Source organism: Balaenoptera ricei, chromosome 13, assembly GCF_028023285.1.
Source record: "Balaenoptera ricei isolate mBalRic1 chromosome 13, mBalRic1.hap2, whole genome shotgun sequence".
NCBI lineage: Eukaryota > Metazoa > Chordata > Mammalia > Artiodactyla > Balaenopteridae > Balaenoptera > Balaenoptera ricei.
In genome coordinates, this window is record NC_082651.1 from 81,439,215 (window position 1) to 81,456,970 (window position 17,756).

The window sequence follows — 17,756 nt, forward strand, 5'->3', positions numbered from 1 at the left end:
AATACAAGTTTGGCTAACATTTATTTACACTGAACAATGTATTTTCACATACAGTATCTCATTAGATACATTAAGAAGCTGATATTAAAATGAATGAAATAATGTCATTTGCATCTGGAATTTATCATACTAAGTGAAGTAAGTCAGACAGAGAAAGACAGATATCATATGATATCACTTATATGTGGAATCTAAAAAAATGACACAAATGAACTTACAAAACAGAAATAGACTCACAGACATAGAAAACAAACTTATGGTTACCAAAGGGGAAAGGTGGGGGGGAGGGATAAATTAGGAGTTTGGGAGTAACAGATACACACTACTATATATAAAATAAACAACAAGGACCTACTGTATAGCACAGGGAACTGTATTCAATACCTTGTAATAACCTACAATGGAAGAGAATCTGGAAAAGAATATATGTATATATGAATCACTTTATTGTACACATGAAACTAACACTTTGTAAATCAATTACAGTTCAATGTTTTTAAAAAGATGATGATATTGACACCCTCATTTTTCAGATGAAGAAACTGAAGCTCAGAGAAGTTAAGTTAGTTGCTGAAGATCACACAGCTGACAGAATTGGGACTCACACCCAGGTTCTCACTCCAGATCTCATGCTCAACCAAAGCATGAAATAACTTAAGGATTTACATGTTTATTGAATAAATGAAGTAACTAACAAATTGGTGCAATTAATAATAATCTCTCATTCACACAGTGTTATAAGCTTTATAAAGATCGTTCCCCAATATTGTCTCATTTGATCCTCACAACAGCCCTGTTGGATGCTCTGATTTACACGTGGGAAACCTGAGACTTAGATTAACCTCTTTGTCTAAGGCCACACGGTAAGTCCCAGAGCTAAGACAAGAAACAGGTCGTCTCTCTTTAAATTTCCCCTATAAACCCAGCACTCCTAATAATCGCCGTATCTCCAGCTATTAACATGCCAGACACATAGAGAACGCTCAATAAATATTTGCCTAATAAATGAAAGAACGACTGAGAGAATGAAGGGAATCAATATCAGATTATGAATGGGGAAGATACTTAAAAGCTGACGCAGTCTACAAGTAGGAGATTGTCAAAATAATTATTATCTCCATCATTCTGTCCCCTCCCGCACCGGAGGTGGAATTCCACTTCCCAACTCGGCTAATTCCATCTGGGGAGGGAGAAGCCTCCCAGGTGCCTGAGACCCTCGCACCTGCGCCTCTCCCGACATCCCCCCGCCCCCCTCGCCCCTGCCGGGGCTTATCACACAGAGCCGGGATCTGGAGGTTTGGGGGCCCGAGAGGCCGCCAATGAGAGGGTCGTGGGAGGAGTCCCGAAAGAACCGGGTTGGGGGGGCGTTGATGACGGCGGCGAGAACCCCAGCTGGGCGGGGCGGGCCCGCACGTCCCGGCCGGGCTGCGGCGGAGCGACGGGGGCCAGCTCTGCAGAAGGCGGCGGCTGGTTCGCCGGGACGGTCACATCTGCTGCAGGGGCCGGCGGAGGCAGCCGCACCGCCTCCCGCCCCGGAGACCCAGGCCAGCCTCCGGGCCGCGCCGGCACCGCCCCCTGCTCCCGGACAGACTGCGCGGCCGGTCGGAGCTCGGGGGGCTTCGCGGCCCCGCGGCCCGCGCCCGCTACGCGTCCGCCCTCTGCCCGCAGCTCGGTCCAGCGCCGCCCGCCTCGCCGGGCCCGCGCCGGGATGGGGTAGGGACAGCGCCACGGAGTCGGGCGATGGGCCGCCCTCTGGGCACCGAGCAGCCTCCCGAGGCCTGAGCGACCGCGAGGACCGGCGGAGGTGGGTGTGGGCAGAGCAGAGCCGCGCACCAGGGGCGCCGGGATGTGGCGGGGGCCAGGAAGGCATGGGGAAAAGGGGGGCTCTGGGGCTGCTGTGGGCCGTGGGGAGCCCGGGAGAGCTGCTGCCCACCCGCTCGTTCTGGCAAGTCCTTGACCCTCCCACAACTCCTGCCACCTCCAGGAGCCCCGCCTGGATGTCAAACGGATGCCCCAGTGCCTCCCAGCGGACTCGGTGGGGACCATGGCTTCGCTAATGCCCCTCTCCCCATATCTAAGCCCCACTGTCCTCCTGCTGGTCAGTTGTGACCTGGGCTTTGTACGAGCAGGTGCGTAAAGGGGGAGAGGGTGGGAGGTAACCAGAGTTAGTCTGTGGGTGGAACCTGTTAACCGGTTAACGCACCGGCACCCACAGACCGGCCTCCCTCTCCTGTGAATGTGACAGTCACTCACCTCAGAGCCAACTCGGCCACTGTGTCTTGGGACGTCCCAGAAGGCAACATCGTCATTGGCTACTCCATTTCCCAGCAAGTACGAATCACCCTTCTGCTACCCTAACCCGTGTCCTTGGATCTCTGAACATTCCTTCTGTCACCTCCCTCCCGACCCCAGCTCCCCTCCCAGCTGTGGGAGAATCTGGGAGCTGGGATTCCCTGGCTCACGCTGCCCTTTTCACCCTTACTCCCTTGGAGTGCTTGGATGTTCAGGAGGTGGCCTGGGACCAGGGTGAGGCTGTCCTCCTCTCTCACCAACTCCCTGCAGCGACAGAATGGACCAGGGCAACGTGTGATCCGGGAGGTGAACACCACCACTCGGGCCTGTGCCCTCTGGGGCCTGGCTGAAGACAGTGACTACACAGTGCAGGTCAGGAGCATCGGCCTTCGGGGAGAAAGCCCCCCAGGGCCGCGGGTGCACTTCCGGACTCTCAAGGGTTCTGACCGGCTACCCTCAAACAGCTCGAGCCCAGGTGAGGGTCTCAGGTATTCCTCGCTCCCTAAAGCTTTGCATTCTCTGGCTCTTTACCTGGTCTTTGGTCTCCTGTTTACTTCCCTGAAGCAAGCAGCCGTCTAGCTTAGATGAATAGAAGGATGATTTAATTCATTGTACTGCCAGGAAAGGAAGGAAAGCAGGTTGGCAGGGGACCGGGTATAGACAGGCTGGTAACGAATTCCTTGGGGGAAGGGCTTTTAAGCTTCCTTTTACCCAGCCTCAGTTCACAGCAGCTGCAGCCTGCATGAGTGAGTACCTGACCTGCAGCCCCCCGGCTTTTTGGTCTCTAACCACCTGTCCAGCAACAGCTTCCCAGAGAGGGGCTACCAGTGGCAACGCTGTGATGGGTCTACCTTGGCTCTAATCCCCAGTATCTCCAACCTTAACTGTCTGCACAGACATAGCTCTCTAGCTGTAACCTGTAGTCTCATAGCTCCCCTGTAACCTGGGGTCCGTCTCCTTCCTTCTCAGGTGACATCACAGTGGAGGGTCTGGATGGAGAGCGACCTCTGCAGACGGGGGAAGTGGTCATCATTGTGGTGGTGTTGCTCATGTGGGCTGGTGAGTTAAGCAGCTGGACAGGGCACCATGGATTGAGTGGGGCTCAGTGAAGGTGGGAGTTGGTGAAGGTTGTTGGGAGAAAAGGGGGTGAGAGCAGTGGCGTGGGGAGATGTTTAGTTGAGAGGGATGAGCAGGAAAAGTTTGAAGAGAGGGAGAGGAGGCTTTAGGGAGCCCAGAGAGGATGATGAAGAAGGTGGCGCTTGTGCATGGGGACCGGGAATTCAAAGATTTTCTTCTCGGATTTTCTAGAAACTGTGTGGGTATCTCACTGCCTTTCGAAGCTGTGAGTGCGGAGGTCAAGATCAAGGTTCAGATTGTGTTGTTGTGTTTCAGCTGTAATTGGGCTATTCTGCCGTCAGTATGACATCATCAAGGACAATGACTCCAACAATAACCCCAAGGAGAAGGGGAAGGGACCGGAACAGAGTCCTCAGGGAAGGCCAGTGGGGACAAGACAGGTGATGTGCGGCCAGAGAGGGAGGGAAGGGCGATTTTGCCTCTAGAAACAGTGAGGGAAAGGGTGAAGGGCCACAGAGGGGCAAGAGAAGAGGGAGAATGGAAATTTGGGATGGAGGAGGCTATCGCCTTCCTGAAATTAGAGACTCAAGCCATCTTCTTTCACAGAAAAACTCACCATCCATCAACACCATTGACGTATGAGTGAAGAAACAGAACCAGAAGACAGATGCACTAACATCCTGGGGATGGGGATGGGGTCAGGGAGAGCCCAAGATGGTGATTTGCCCAAGACTGAAGGATCCCACCGTCTCCCAGAGGGTAATGACACTCCCACAATCTCAGGCCTGGTATCCATTCTCTTTCCACTGTGAGCAGGGCCAGAAGGTAGGTCTGTTAGGGTCTGAGCCCCTGGACCTGGGGAGTGGATATCAGATGGGATATGTCCTTCCATCCCCCAGGTCCAGGAGAGAGTCACTTGTTCAACCCTATCCCATTAGGTCCCAAAGGGGGCCCCCATTTCACCTGTGTCAGGACCCTTGGCATCCCCAGCTGCCCCCACGTCTTGCCTCTGGGTCTCAGAGAGGAGTGTTTCTGTGGGTACTCCACCTCCCCCAGCAAATAAAAGGCATCGTCTGGGCCTGGAGGCAGACGCTGCACTGCACTACTCCAGTGTCTCCCATGGAGCCTCAGGTGCTCCCCCTCTCACCTGGCAGCCCCTTCAGCTGCTGGTGATCTCACCCCGTGGACATTTTTCCAATAAAGTTTCTTGGACAAACTGGAGCTGACTGTATGGGATACTGTCTAGTATGCTGAAAACACTTCTCCACTGTCTCTCCCCTGACTACAAGGGCCCTTCACACCACCACCAACTTGACAGGAGCAGACTCTTATCTGAAGGTGTTTGCTTTGATTTTCCAGCCTGGAATTGGGTGGAGCAGAGCCAGAAAGAGGCATAGAAAACGAGGGCCCTAGATCCTTTTCCTTTTTTGGGTGAGAAGGGGGAGCAGGAAAAAAAGAGGATATAAATTCTTCATGTACTAGTGGAAACTAAGGTTATGGCACATGAGAGGGCCAGTAGCCTTTTTATCTTCACTTCCCACATTGGCAGCTCAGCTCCTCACCATTTATTCCTCTGATTTCATCAACCCTGAGCTAATTTTCAGAAAAGGACTGAACAAGGTCTTGGGACAAATGAAAGAACAGCTACGCTAATGGATCCCTGGGTGCCAAGTGTTCCTCTCCCGTGCATTTCTGTGCCTATTCTTCCCTGCCCTCGCTTTCCCTTTTGTCTGTATGTCTCTCTGTTCATTCGGTCAAAATCAGTAATAATTGTAAAGAATAAATGAGTTTATATTCACTCTCGGCCATTATATCCAGAGGAGGATTCTGGAAATAAAACTGGGGTTGGAACTCTCTTTTCAAAAGAATTATAATTTGGGGGACTTCCCTAGTGGCGCAGTGGTTAAGAATCCGCCTGTCAATGCAGGGGACACGGGTTCGAGCCCTGGTCCGGGAAGATCCTACGTGCCACGGAGCAGCTAAGCCCGTGCGCCACAACTACTGAAGCCCGCGTGCCTAGAGCCCATGTTCCGCAACAAGAGAAACCACCGCAGTGAGAAACCCGTGCATGAAAAGGAAGAGTAGCCCCCGCTGGCCGCAACTAGAGAAAGCCTGCGCACAGAAACAAAGACCCAAAACACAGCCAAAAATAAATAAAATTTTTAAAAAACACTAATATTAAAAAAAAAGAATTATAATTTTTTTTAAAAGTTTTTTTTTTGATGTGGACCATTTTTAAAGTCTTTATTGAATTTGTTACAATATGGCTTCTGTTTTATGTTTTTTTTTTGGTTTTTTGGCCATGAGGCATGTGGGATCTTAGCTCCCCAACCAGGGATTGAACCTGCACCCCCTGCATTAGAAGGCAAAGTCTTAACCACTGGACTGCCAGGGAAGTCCCAAGAATTATAATTTGGGCTCTGGGGCCTACTTGTTTCCTGTGAAAATAGGGACTGTCCTCTACTTTTTCCTAAGTTCCACGGGGAGGTTGGTGCCAGTGAAAGAAACACCTGTTGACATTTGCAAGCACTCTGTGGGAAAGACTTCAGAACCCAGAATCTGTCTGGACAGCATATGCTACACTGTCTGGAAGGTAACAGTCTTCTCCACGTATGATCCTCCGAGAGGTGGCTTATGAATAACTCTCCTTTTTTGCATCTTGATCTCTCTGGTATGTTACAAGAAATTAGACCAATAATTCTGAAAGGGACCCCAATCCAAACAAAGATCAAGAAGTCAGTCAGTATCTTTTAAACCTAACCAAGCTCCAACCCTGGGTTTCACAAGACTACACCTGTCAGGTGAGCCAAGCTCTGGTCTGCCCTCTGCCCTAAACCATAAAAGCATCCTGATCTAAGCAGCGGTCTTAAACTCACCATTTTCCAGTTCAAAAGTAGGGTGTTTACCTCTCCCTGACCACTGCTTCCAAAGCACATATCTCTCAGACTCTGGATACATCATCATTTCTGGGGATAGGAGTGTCACAGGGTATATAGTAGCATGGGATGGAGATAGGGAGGTAGAAGTTAAGAAGGAATACAGGGCTTCCCTGGTGGCGCAGTGGTTAAGAATCCACCTGCCAATGCAGGGGACATGGGTGAGAGCCCTGGTCCGGGAAGATCCCACATGCTGCGGAGCAACTAAGCCTGTGCGCCACAACTACTGAGCCTGTGCTCTAGAGCCCGCGAGCCGCAGCTACTGAGCCCACGTGCCACAACTACTGAAGCCCATGCGCCTAGAGCCTGTGCTCCGCAACAGAAGCCACCTGCTCGCCGCAAATGGAGGAAGCCCGCGCACAGTAACGAAGACCCCAATGCAGCCAAAGATAAAAAAATATATTTTTTAAAAAAGGGGCTTCCCTGGTGGCGCAGCGGTTGAGAATCTGCCTGCCAATGCAGGGGACACAGGTTCGAGCCCTGGTCTGGGAAGATCCCACATGCCGCGGAGCAACTAGGTCCGTGTGCCACAACTACTGAGCCTGCGCGTCTGGAGCCTGTGCTCCGCAACAAGAGAGGCCGCGATAGTGAGAGGCCCGTGCACCGCGATGAAGAGTGGCCCCCGCTTGCCACAACTAGAGAAAGCCCTCGCACAGAAACGAAGACCCAACACAGCCAAAAATATAAATAAATAAATTAATTAATTAATTAATTAATTTAAAAAAAAAAAGAAGGAATACAAAGGGTGTTTAAATGCACCAGCTCTGGGTTGAATCCCAGTTCCGTTCTTAATGCACTGTGTTAGCTTAGGCAAGTGACCCCTCTAATCCTGAGTTTCATGTTATATAAAATGGGACTAATAATGCTATCCCCTTCAAAAGGTGGCTTTGAGATTAAAGGAGACAATGCATGTACAACACTTTGCACGGTACCTGGCAGACACATACTGAGTATTCCCCGTTACCCATCGTTATCAGCCTTGTGATCCCGTGCAAGTTACATAACCTATTTAGGATCAATTCCGTAAAAGGCCTATAATAGCAACTGCCCTGCTTTCCTCCAGTGTTGTGCGGATTAAAAGAAGGCACTCAGCCACGCTTACGTACATCGAACAGCTAGAGAGACTACGATTACGTAGGACCCCGGAGATTGCGGAAGGCTTGTGGGCGTGGCTGGAGTTTGGGTTTGCATGCCACGATGGGATTGGTCGAGGAGAGGATTCATCAAGCCCTCTGGTGGGGGGTGGGTCCCAGATCCCTCCCTAGACCTCACTGCGGCTGCGCGGGTTCTGTTTTGCTTCGCTGCGAACCTACGCGGTGACCTTGCGACGCGTGTCGCGCTCAGGTCGCTTCTGCGTCAGCAGCTGCCGCTGCGGCTGCGTGGCGGGTTGTCCAGGTAACCACGGGAGTTGTCCGCTATCTGTTGGCATCTGAGAGACAGGTGTTCGTTATGCAGTTGAAGCACCTGAGGACCCTGCTGAGCCCCCAGGTGAGGAGTCGCGTGCCTCTTCCCTCCCTCGCCCGCCTTAATGTTCCAAGAAAAGTGGGGGACTGAAGTTTAAAAACGTTGAGCGCCTACTGTGTGCAGAAGACCGAAGGCTATAGTTGTGATTCGGACTGTGCTACGTCCATAGAGTGTTGAGTAGGTGAGATGGAGTGCTGAGCACCGTAGCTTTCATTTCGTTCCATTTAACGAATCGGTTGTGTACCAGGTCCCATGGTGGGGCTCCAGGGGATCCAGAACTTGCTCAGTTGTTGCCCTTGCCTTCAAGAGGCTCGTACTAGAGGCAGAGGCGCACGTGTAAACAACGAACATTAATCTCCACCTCTCAAATAAGCGCTTTAGGTGTAAGCCCACCTAAAGGAGTGCAGACGACCACACCGTTCGTTCTGATAGTGAAGATCCCAGATTCAGAAGAGGCTGGACACTGGGGGAGGAACCCTAGAACATGGTGAAGAAAGGCTGGGTTTCGGAGTCAGGAGGCCAGAATTCAAGTCCTAGCACCCCACTACTTTAAATAAATGACCTGATACCCCTGACTTTAGCCTTTATCACACAGGCTCTCTGAGCACTCACCCAAACTTCTACATTTGGAACGGGAGTAATAATAATCGCAGCCTTAGGGGGTTAGGGGGAAGAATTAAAGGAAGTAGTATACACAAGAGAACGTTGTAAACTGAAAAGTAGCGTGAAAACTGATAGACAAGAGAGAAGGACATTCAAAATGCAAAGGACAAAATAATAGAAAGCTAATAAGAATATCTGTCATAACTGAATGTTTAAGGTGTACCAGGGCAGCGTAAGTAAAGAAGCTAGTGTTGCGGATTATGGAGTCAGACACACATGGATTTAAATCTTGGTTCTGCCACTTAAACTGTGTTTGTAAACTTGAGCAAATTACTTAACCTTTCTGTGCCTCAGTTTCCCCATCTGTAAAAGATGCATAATAATAGCTTCTACCTTAGTTATGAAATAAAATGAGATAATGCATATCAAGCACTTAGCAAAGTGCCTAGTCCACGCTTGTTAAAGGTTAGCTATTATTCTGTTCTCTACCTCATGTAATCCTCGCTACAGTCCTGTGAGGTACATATTGTAGAGAAAGGAGAATTGATTGATTATGAGAATCAGGAAGACTTCACAGAGAGTGTGGCTTTAAGAGAATAGAAGGAAATTAGAACAAAAGAGAGGTGTGCTCATTGCTCAGTAAACTGTTCTCTGAATCTGTATTTCTAAAATTCCTTTACCCTAATGGAATAATTGGAAATGAAATCTTCCTTCAATCTTTCAAAATAAGATGATGTCACGATGCAGGTAAGGGCTGAATGCCCAGGATTGGGCAAAATGATTAAGGAAGATGATTGGCAACAATTGATAAGCCCTCTACCCTCCTAACCTAATTTAGTCAAGAGTTGGAGGGGGCTAAAGGTGGTGGTGTGGCTATTTTCTGACTCCAGTTTGAGGATTTTGATGAAAAATGCGTTTTTTACCTCTGACTTTGGAAGTGGGTAGGTTAGGAGTAAAAAGTAACAATGTTTTAAGCCAGGGCTCTAGAGCCCAAGCAGTTAAACAATTGGAGCAGAAATTAAATTTTTTATTTCAAGGAGGGAAATCCTTAGTGCAGAACCACAGACCACCAGGGCTGGTGGTGGAAGGGACAGACATGACAAGAATAATTCACTGGGAGTTGATCGCTTCTAACTTGGGCTTCTGTGAAGTGGATTGTTAAGGGTAAAAAAAGACAAAAACCAAAGTGGCATTGTTTATCCTGTCTCAACTCTGATTATTTTACTTCCCATTCCAGAACTTTCACTGTCTCTCCCTTTCCTGCCAAATAAGCCCAAACTCAGCCTGGCTTCAAAGACCCTTGTTGAACTGGCCTCTGTCTGTTTTTCCTACCTCACCTCCTCTATTCTGCTATTTACAATATAGTTTCAGCTAAATTAAATTACTATTTATTGACCAGAACTTGCCATTGCTCATGCCATTCCTTCTACCTCAGGTAATTTCCCTACCTAACTGTATCCATTCTTCAAAGCTTAATGTTGATCATTTAAGTGGAAAATTATCTCAGGCTTTTCCAAACTATTACAGTGCTTTATATGTGCCTCTCTTATGGGACTTTTCCCGTTTTTTGTACCATCTTATTAGATCCTTGGGCAGGGACCATGTTTTGCTCCTTGTCTCTCTCTTAGCACTTGGCCAAGTGCCTTTTTTATTAAGGTACTCAAAAAACATTAATTGAATGAATGGCTAAAGACCAAAACTTTGCAGTTATTTCAGTAGCAGACCTGGGGAATGAGGGAATAAGGAGGCCACTGCAGGGACACATTGGTACAGTTGATTTACCATGTCACCTCTTAGTGCATTTGCATTATGGGTTTCTAGAAGCACTTTGTTCTCACCATCCAGGGCTCTATAGCCTTGGAGACCTGGATGGATTATGGGCATCTCTTTGTTTTAAGGACTGTGCTAGAAGGAAAATTGACCAGAGTCACACTAGAAGTAATGGAACTAGAAATGCTTTTGGCATTCTAGACCAGCACCTGGGTTTATTTTTGCCCCTTTGCTTCTGCAGGATGGAGCTGCAAAGGTCACCTGCATGGCATGGTCCCAGAACAATGCCAAATTTGCTGTCTGCGCAGTGGACCGAGTGGTGTTGCTGTATGATGAACATGGGGAGCGAAGAGATAAATTCTCCACCAAACCAGCCGACATGAAGGTGAAGGGAATATTCATGTGTACCTTAATCTGTTGATGGGACCCTATAAATCTAGAAAACTTCCTATCCTGCTTCCTAGACACAGGCATAGGAAATGGCCCGCCCTTCCTTTTCTCAGTATAAAGCCCTCAAGCCCACTACAGTCACACATGCACCTTTTCTTCTTTTTTTTCTTTTTTTAGATTAGAGCATGGTATTCTTTTTTTATATATAAATTTATTTTTTTTTAATTTATTTATTTGTGGCTGCGTTGGGTCTTTGTTGCTCCGTGAGGGCTTTCTCTAGTTGTGGCGAGTGAGGGATACTCTTTGTTGCAGTGTGTGGGCTTCTCACTGTGGTGGCTTCTCTTGTTGTGGAGCACGGGCTTTAGGCGCACAGGCTTCAGTAGTTGTAGCTCGCGGGCTTAGTTGCTCTGCGGCATGTGGGAGCTTCCCGGACCAGGGCTCGAACCCATGTTGCCTGCATTGGCAGGCGGATTCTTAACCACTGTGCCACCAGGGAAGTCCACCTTTTCTTCCCTTTTAAGGATACTCATTACTTCTTTTTCTTTCCTTTTTTCTTTTTGACTCTTAGTATGGCAGGAAGAGCTATATGGTGAAGGGCATGGCTTTTTCTCCTGATTCCACCAAGATTGCCATAGGACAGACTGACAACATCATCTATGTCTACAAGATTGGAGAAGATTGGTGAGGATAGAGATTGGGAGATGGGGTGTCCCAGAGAAGAAGGGAAAGGCAGGAAGAAATGCCTCACTGGGAAGGGGGAATAGAGAGGATGAGGAGCCAAGCTGGGGCTTGGAAGGTAGAGGCCTTCTGGAGTCTGTTGTTGTAGCTTCCCTACCTTTGCGTGCACCACGTGTTCTATGATCCCATCCCTGGAAGAGTCAGTCTTAGATCAACAAGGAAGCCCTGTGAGATCCTGGGGAGCCCGGAGTGATGTTTTGTCTTTGTTATTCTTCCAAAGCTACTCAGGCTCCTCTGAGGGCTTCTGTGGAGAGGTAGGAAACACTAGCGGGCCAGGGAAGGTATCTACAATTCCTCCCCTCCCGCAGCATGATTTGTAGCAGTTTATTCATGGAAGTGGTTTGTAATATGCTTCCCTCCTTTTATTTGACAGGGGTGACAAGAAAGTCATCTGTAACAAGTTCATCCAGACGGTAAAGTTCAAACCAGTCCCTGGGAGATTAGGACGAACAAGCATGTATCAGTATATCCGCTTATAAATACAACCAGAAGTTGCATTTGTTAACATCTGGCTCTGCCTTTTCCTACTGCGTGAATGGTACTGCCTGCCTGCTCATCCCCCTGCGCTTTCCTCCTTAGAGCCCAGTTGTGTCCCCTCCTCTCCTTCCCTACAGGGGGTTGGAGTGGTGGCATGTGGTGGGCTGTCCAGGTTCAGGTTGTTATCAGTGTGCTAACATACATAGACAGCTTTATCCTTTTCATTCTTTCTTTCTTACAGAGTGCTGTTACTTGTCTGCAGTGGCCAGCAGAATACATCATTGTCTTTGGACTGGCTGAAGGGAAGGTAAAGGAGGGAAGAGAAACACAGGAGAGGTTGTGCATGGGGATAATGGTTCTGGAAAGAGGTATATGGTTAATCTTCTCCCTTAGGGTCAAGTTGTGTACTGGGGAGACTACCCAGGGAACAGTTTTTGGTTTTTTCTTTTTCTTTCCTTAGGACCTGGGTGAAATTGAAAGTAGCCTAACCAGACTTTTGTCCATTCTCCCATTTTCAGGTTCGTTTAGCAAACACCAAAACTAATAAATCATCTACCATCTATGGGACAGATTCTTACGTGGTGTCCCTGACAACGAAGTGAGTAAGGGAGAGCGGTATCCCAAAAGCTTGGAAATGGTAGGAAAAGCTACAGGGGACTCTGGACTGGGGGACCATAGTATGAAAGATGGAGAGAGCTGGTAGCAGGAACCGCAGGTAGGGTAGTGTTTGACAGAGAAAGGGGACTTTCTTGGTGAGACAGGATGCTCTAATGTCTTCCTGTATTTCTCTCCTTTCCTCCTTTTCCCCTTTTTTAGTTGCTCTGGGAAAGGAATTCTCTCTGGTCATGCAGATGGCACCATTGTTAGGTATTTCTTTGATGATGAAGGCTCTGGAGAGTCACAGGTATGAATAAAGGATGCTCTGGAATAGGGGAGAAGGAAATCCCAAGAACTCTCCGAGAGGAGGTTGGACATCTAAGGAATTTAGATCATGGTGCTGGGAGAAGAGGCTAGAGGAATGAGACCTCAGGCAGAGAGACACTTGGATGTGGCCACAGAAAGGATTTGTTTTTCGGAGGCCAGAGCTTAATATTTATGGGAAAGGATGAATCATGTGGAAGGGACCTTGAGGCAAAGAGAAATAAAGACTCCGAGAGTAATGAAAAGTGAAAATTATTCTCATTTATGTAAAATATATATTCATGTATATAAATTCATAGAAAGAAAGGGTTGTTTACTCTTGAGAGGGAAAATATGGGGGATTAAAGGAAGGTTCATGTTTTAATCTATGTAATTCTCTATTGTTTGAATCATTTACGTTAAGAATTACTTGTGTAATAATTAAATGTATCCCTCCTGGAATAAAGGGGCCATATGCTCCCTGTGGGCCTATACGGTATTGGTTAATGTGTAGGACAGCTTCCTTTGGGGGGCCTTATTAGGTGAATATTAAAGATCTGCAGACACAAGTATTCTGAGGTTCCATCTTGAACACAAGATCAATAAGTGTGTATTTGTATATATGCCATAAAAGATGTGTGTGTGAGTGTAAGACAGAAAGATAATTTGTGAAGTCTTCAGATTAAGATGTGTTAGGGTGGGAAAATGTTGGGAGAAAGATTTCTGCAGAGTAGGATGGTCAGAGTGAGTGTGTCAGATGCTAGGAATGAGAAATTTCTGAGGTGGAGTCCTCAGAGTCAGAGTGATTGAAACCCTCTACTTCTGTCTTAGGGGAAGTTGGTGAACCACCCATGCCCACCCTATGCCTTGGCTTGGGCAACCAACAGCATTGTGGCTGCAGGCTGTGATCGGAGGATTGTGGCCTATGGAAAGGAAGGCCACGTGCTACAAACTTTTGACTATAGCCGTGACCCTCAGGAACGGGAGTTCACCACAGCTGCAGCAAGTCCTGGGGGCCAGTCTGTTGTGCTGGGAAGTTATGACAGGTGGGTCTCCTTTCCAGTTGCAGCTTCTGCCTGCTCTCCCTGTGTACACTCTTCTTTAGTCCAGTTTTGCTTCTCAACCAGAGTGGGAGACTGGATCAGAATCAAGTGATTCTCAAGTTTTAATTCATGCACTTTCCTCTTCCTGCTCCCACCATCCGTTGGCATGTCTGCAGTTCCAAAACGCACCATGCTCTTGTTGTGTCACTGCCTCTCCCCGGGATTCCACAGCAGAAGTCATCTCCACTTTCTTTGTGTTCCCTTTGCCCCTTTTCAGACCACTGGCTTAGTGTTTATCACATTATATTATACTTTGGTGTTTGTATCTAACTGGTTAAATTGAAGAGCCCTTGAGAAGAGGGCCTATTATTCATTTTTTTTTTAAGTCTCCAGGGCCTAGATTAGCATCTAGTATATAATACATGCTCAAATGTTTGGTAAATGAATGAATGAATGAATGAATGAATGATGGAACGGTGAATAAATAGCTAGAGTCTGGGTCCCATCTCTTCCTTGGAGCGCTTTTAACCCCAGCTTGTCAGTCCTGTCTTTCTGTCCCCTTCAGTCTTATGTGTGTCTCTTCCTTTCTTTCTTCTCTGACTCCTACCATTTCTCTTTTCTTTTTCCATGTTTCTCTATTGCTAACAGCTCATTTTTCTCACCAGCCACAATCTATTTTTATTTTCTCCACTCCTATCTCTCTTATTCCATTTTACTTTTGACTTGATTTTCCCAATTTACTTCCTTTGAACACTTTTGTCCTCTCCTACTAGACCTCCCAACTTGTCTGTTCTCTTTTATTTCCTCTGTTCTCTGATGTAGCAAGACTAATTTCCTTCCGTTACAGGCCCATTTTCAGTTTTTCTCAGCCTCCAACTCTTCTAAAAGCCACGTACTTAATTTCAGACTACGGGTACTCAACTGGAGCCCTCGAAGAAGCATCTGGGAAGAGGCAAAGCCCAAGGAGATTGCCAACTTATACACCATCACTGCCTTGGCCTGGAAGCGGGATGGCTCACGACTCTGTGCGGTGTGTGACTAGTAACCCCTTCCTGCTTTGGTGACTTTCTTCAAATTAAGAGAAATCCCACCTTATCCTAAAGCACTCTCTTCTGACACTAGAGAATCTCCTCTTCCCTTTTGACCACAACCTAAAACTCTGAAAGAGAAATGCATACCTTATTGGAGGCCAAATGGGACAAGAGTTTTATAGGCAGGGATGATTTCTCCCTTACGTCCCATCACTATGTGATTCTCTTGAGTCCTGCAATTGCCACCTCTTTCCTGCTGGTACTTCCAAAAACTACCAGCCCTTTTACTGCCAACTCTTCTGTAGATTCTAGAACCTAGGATTTGAGAGTGTCTCTAAATACCCTCTACATGCCTACATACTGTGTGTGTTACCCTTTATGCTGTCACTTTCCCTTCCAGGGCACACTCTGTGGTGGAGTGGAACAGTTTGACTGCTGCCTCCGAAGGAGCATTTACAAGAATAAGTTTGAGTTGACGTATGTGGGACCTAGCCAGGTAAGCGGCTGATAGCCTGCCACACTGAGATTTTGCCATGGCTCACTCATCCTTGTAGTACTTCCCTGCCGTCTGGCCACAGCACAGAGTCAAATTAACCTCTGGCCAAGCTGTTCTGAGGAATAGAATGTGTCAGGGCAACTCTCTGGCAACTTTCCTGCTATAGTTCTTACAGCTTATTGTAAGAAAAGGATTAACCACCAGGTTTAAGGGGTACAGAGATTGCCATTTACATCTTCCTGGTTTAAAACTTCACTGCCTATAGGATGGCAACTGGGGAAGTTGATAAATAGGATTATAATTCTGAATTCTTTTGTTGTAAGGCCTCTGAACTCACTGTGTATGATGTTGCAAGCTCATTTCTTAGTTTCTGAGCCCACTTTTCTCTTTTCTCTACCTCCACCCTCCTTTCCTTCATTTATTATTCATTGATTCCTTTAGTCTTCCATTTTCTCCAGAAATATTTATCCATTCTTTATGTGTCAGCACCGTTAAGCATTGAGAATTCAAAGATAGTTATCTGTAATCCATTGTCCCTTATTTGAGAAGATCGTTCTAGCAAAGGAGACAGACATATCAGAAAATAATACAGCACACTGCGGTAAAGTTATCATAAAAGTTTGTACAAAGAGCTACAGGAACATAGGGAGAGTGATTGGTTTAACCCAGTGGAACTTTCAGAATCGTATGTATTATAAACATCAAAAGAGATAATATATTAAAGCATTTCATAAATAGTAAAGCATTATGTAAATGTGAGGTGTCCCTTTTACCAAGAATATCCTAGGCCAGGCAAGGAAAAAAGAAGTTGCTTTGTTTAGCCCTGTGAAGGTGGGCGAAGGGCACAGCATGTTCACCCCTCTTTCGGATTGGGGGAAGCCTGGGGAGCTCAGACTCGTCTCCTACCAAGGTGATTGTGAAGAACCTCTCATCGGGGACCCGAGTGGTACTCAAGTCACACTATGGCTATGAGGTGGAAGAGGTGAAAATCCTGGGGAAGGAACGCTACCTGGTGGCCCACACGTCAGACACACTGTTGCTGGGGGACCTGAACACTAATCGCCTTAGTGAGGTAGGAACCAAAAATGGAGAGGTGGGGAATGGGGCGTCCTGAGGTGCTACTCAGGCAAGCCAGGGTCGCTGGGGGAAGATCTCCATGGGAAGCTCTGACATTCTGGTGTTGGGGAGCTGGCTTCAGGGAATGAGACCCAGGAGGCTTAGAATCCCGGAGTATGAATCACCGTTGTTGGACTGTTTTTACACCATCTCCCAGAAGCATAGGGACTAGGGCAAAATCTGACATAGCCTCTCTTTTGTGCAATGTCAAAGCGTCCCCCAATTCGATCTCTCTGCATCCCACCCTGTTGTTCTTTCAGCGTCATCTTGGATAGTTATCCACATTGTTCCCTATGTCTTTTCCCCCCTTAACAGGTAGCTTGGCAGGGATCTGGTGGCAATGAGAAGTATTTCTTTGAAAATGAAAATGTGAGTAGAGTTTGATTCACCATCACTGTCCTGATAAGCCTCCTTCTAGCTTCCGTGTAGCAGGATGGCAAGTGGCAAGGGGTTGAGAAAACAGCAGATAAAGAGGGAGGGTGAAATAGGCAGAGGAACAGAATAAACAGAAAGGTGGGTGTCGCTTTGAACTCATGGTACACCTCCCTCGACTGATTTTCTCTTTCTTCATGTAATCTTTCCACTGTATAACAATTCCATTCATCCTCAGGTATGCATGATCTTCAATGCTGGAGAGCTAACGCTGGTGGAATATGGGAGTAATGATACCCTGGGTTCTGTACGTACTGAATTCATGAACCCCCATCTCATCAGGTAACCCCACAAGGTTCTCTAAATTTTTGAAACCCAAAAGAATTCCTTTTGACTTCTAACTCCTATATCCTCAGGTTAATCTAAAATCTTCATCCCATATGGTATTTCAGAGCTCTTATTAAACATCCCAGCTACCTAAACCCATTTTGCCTCACCTGACCCTTCATGTTTCAGTGTCCGTATTAATGAGAGGCGCCAGCGAGGAATGGAGGATAATAAGAAATTGGCTTATCTTGTTGATATTAAGACTATTGCTGTAGGTGAGTAAGACTCTCTCATAATTGTAATAACAAAATAGATGTTTGTAAAGCACTTCCATGTCACAGGATTGTGTGCAGAGGAGAATCCAGGAATCGGAGAGGCATCAGGTAAATGTGTGACCTCATTCTTACAGTGGATATGTGAAATGTTTAAATCCATATGTGTATGTCTGTATCTAGAAGTCTAGATACAGATGCATTGGTATGTATAGGCCTGCCCATATAATTATTCATGTTCTCTAGGCATATATCTCAGGGCTGGAAAATTGTGAATTGTAGAAAAGAACCATTAGCAAATTTAAGAATTTTCCTGTTTAGACTTCATAGGATCACAGATTCTTAGAACTGGAAGGGGCCTTACTTTCTGTTTAGTTTGTCATTAATAAGTAGTGATGACAAACTTTATGTGCATTTCACAAATGTTCACATTTATAAATCGTATTGTATAT

The 17,756-nt window shown here is 46.9% G+C and overlaps 2 protein-coding genes across 3 annotated transcripts in view; both read left to right on the plus strand.

The window, feature by feature from the left end:
• Positions 1-1,434: 1,434 nt before the first annotated feature.
• FNDC4 (fibronectin type III domain containing 4) lies at positions 1,435-5,115 on the plus strand. 2 transcript variants are annotated; one of them, XM_059942969.1, is made up of 7 exons: positions 1,435-1,804; positions 1,985-2,129; positions 2,216-2,331; positions 2,563-2,767; positions 3,262-3,351; positions 3,685-3,809; positions 3,976-5,115. In XM_059942969.1, the coding sequence occupies exons 2-7, from the start codon at positions 2,009-2,011 to the stop codon at positions 4,009-4,011; spliced, it is 693 nt and encodes a 230-aa protein (XP_059798952.1). In that variant the 5' UTR covers positions 1,435-1,804; positions 1,985-2,008; the 3' UTR covers positions 4,012-5,115. The 2 variants fall into 2 exon arrangements, with proteins under 2 accessions (XP_059798952.1, XP_059798953.1); XM_059942970.1 differs by lacking the exon at positions 3,685-3,809.
• A 2,503-nt stretch (positions 5,116-7,618) lies between these two features.
• Positions 7,619-17,756, plus strand: part of IFT172 (intraflagellar transport 172) — a 41,469-nt gene continuing 31,331 nt past the window's right edge. Inside the window, exons 1-14 of the mRNA XM_059893359.1 lie at positions 7,619-7,793; positions 10,384-10,527; positions 11,101-11,213; positions 11,644-11,683; positions 11,989-12,054; positions 12,266-12,345; positions 12,564-12,651; positions 13,479-13,693; positions 14,597-14,720; positions 15,122-15,217; positions 16,128-16,289; positions 16,649-16,702; positions 16,944-17,047; positions 17,222-17,307. Of these exons, the coding sequence (XP_059749342.1) occupies positions 7,755-7,793; positions 10,384-10,527; positions 11,101-11,213; positions 11,644-11,683; positions 11,989-12,054; positions 12,266-12,345; positions 12,564-12,651; positions 13,479-13,693; positions 14,597-14,720; positions 15,122-15,217; positions 16,128-16,289; positions 16,649-16,702; positions 16,944-17,047; positions 17,222-17,307 (1,411 nt within the window). The 5' untranslated portion in view covers positions 7,619-7,754. The remainder of the gene's footprint in view (positions 7,794-10,383; positions 10,528-11,100; positions 11,214-11,643; positions 11,684-11,988; positions 12,055-12,265; positions 12,346-12,563; positions 12,652-13,478; positions 13,694-14,596; positions 14,721-15,121; positions 15,218-16,127; positions 16,290-16,648; positions 16,703-16,943; positions 17,048-17,221; positions 17,308-17,756) is intronic.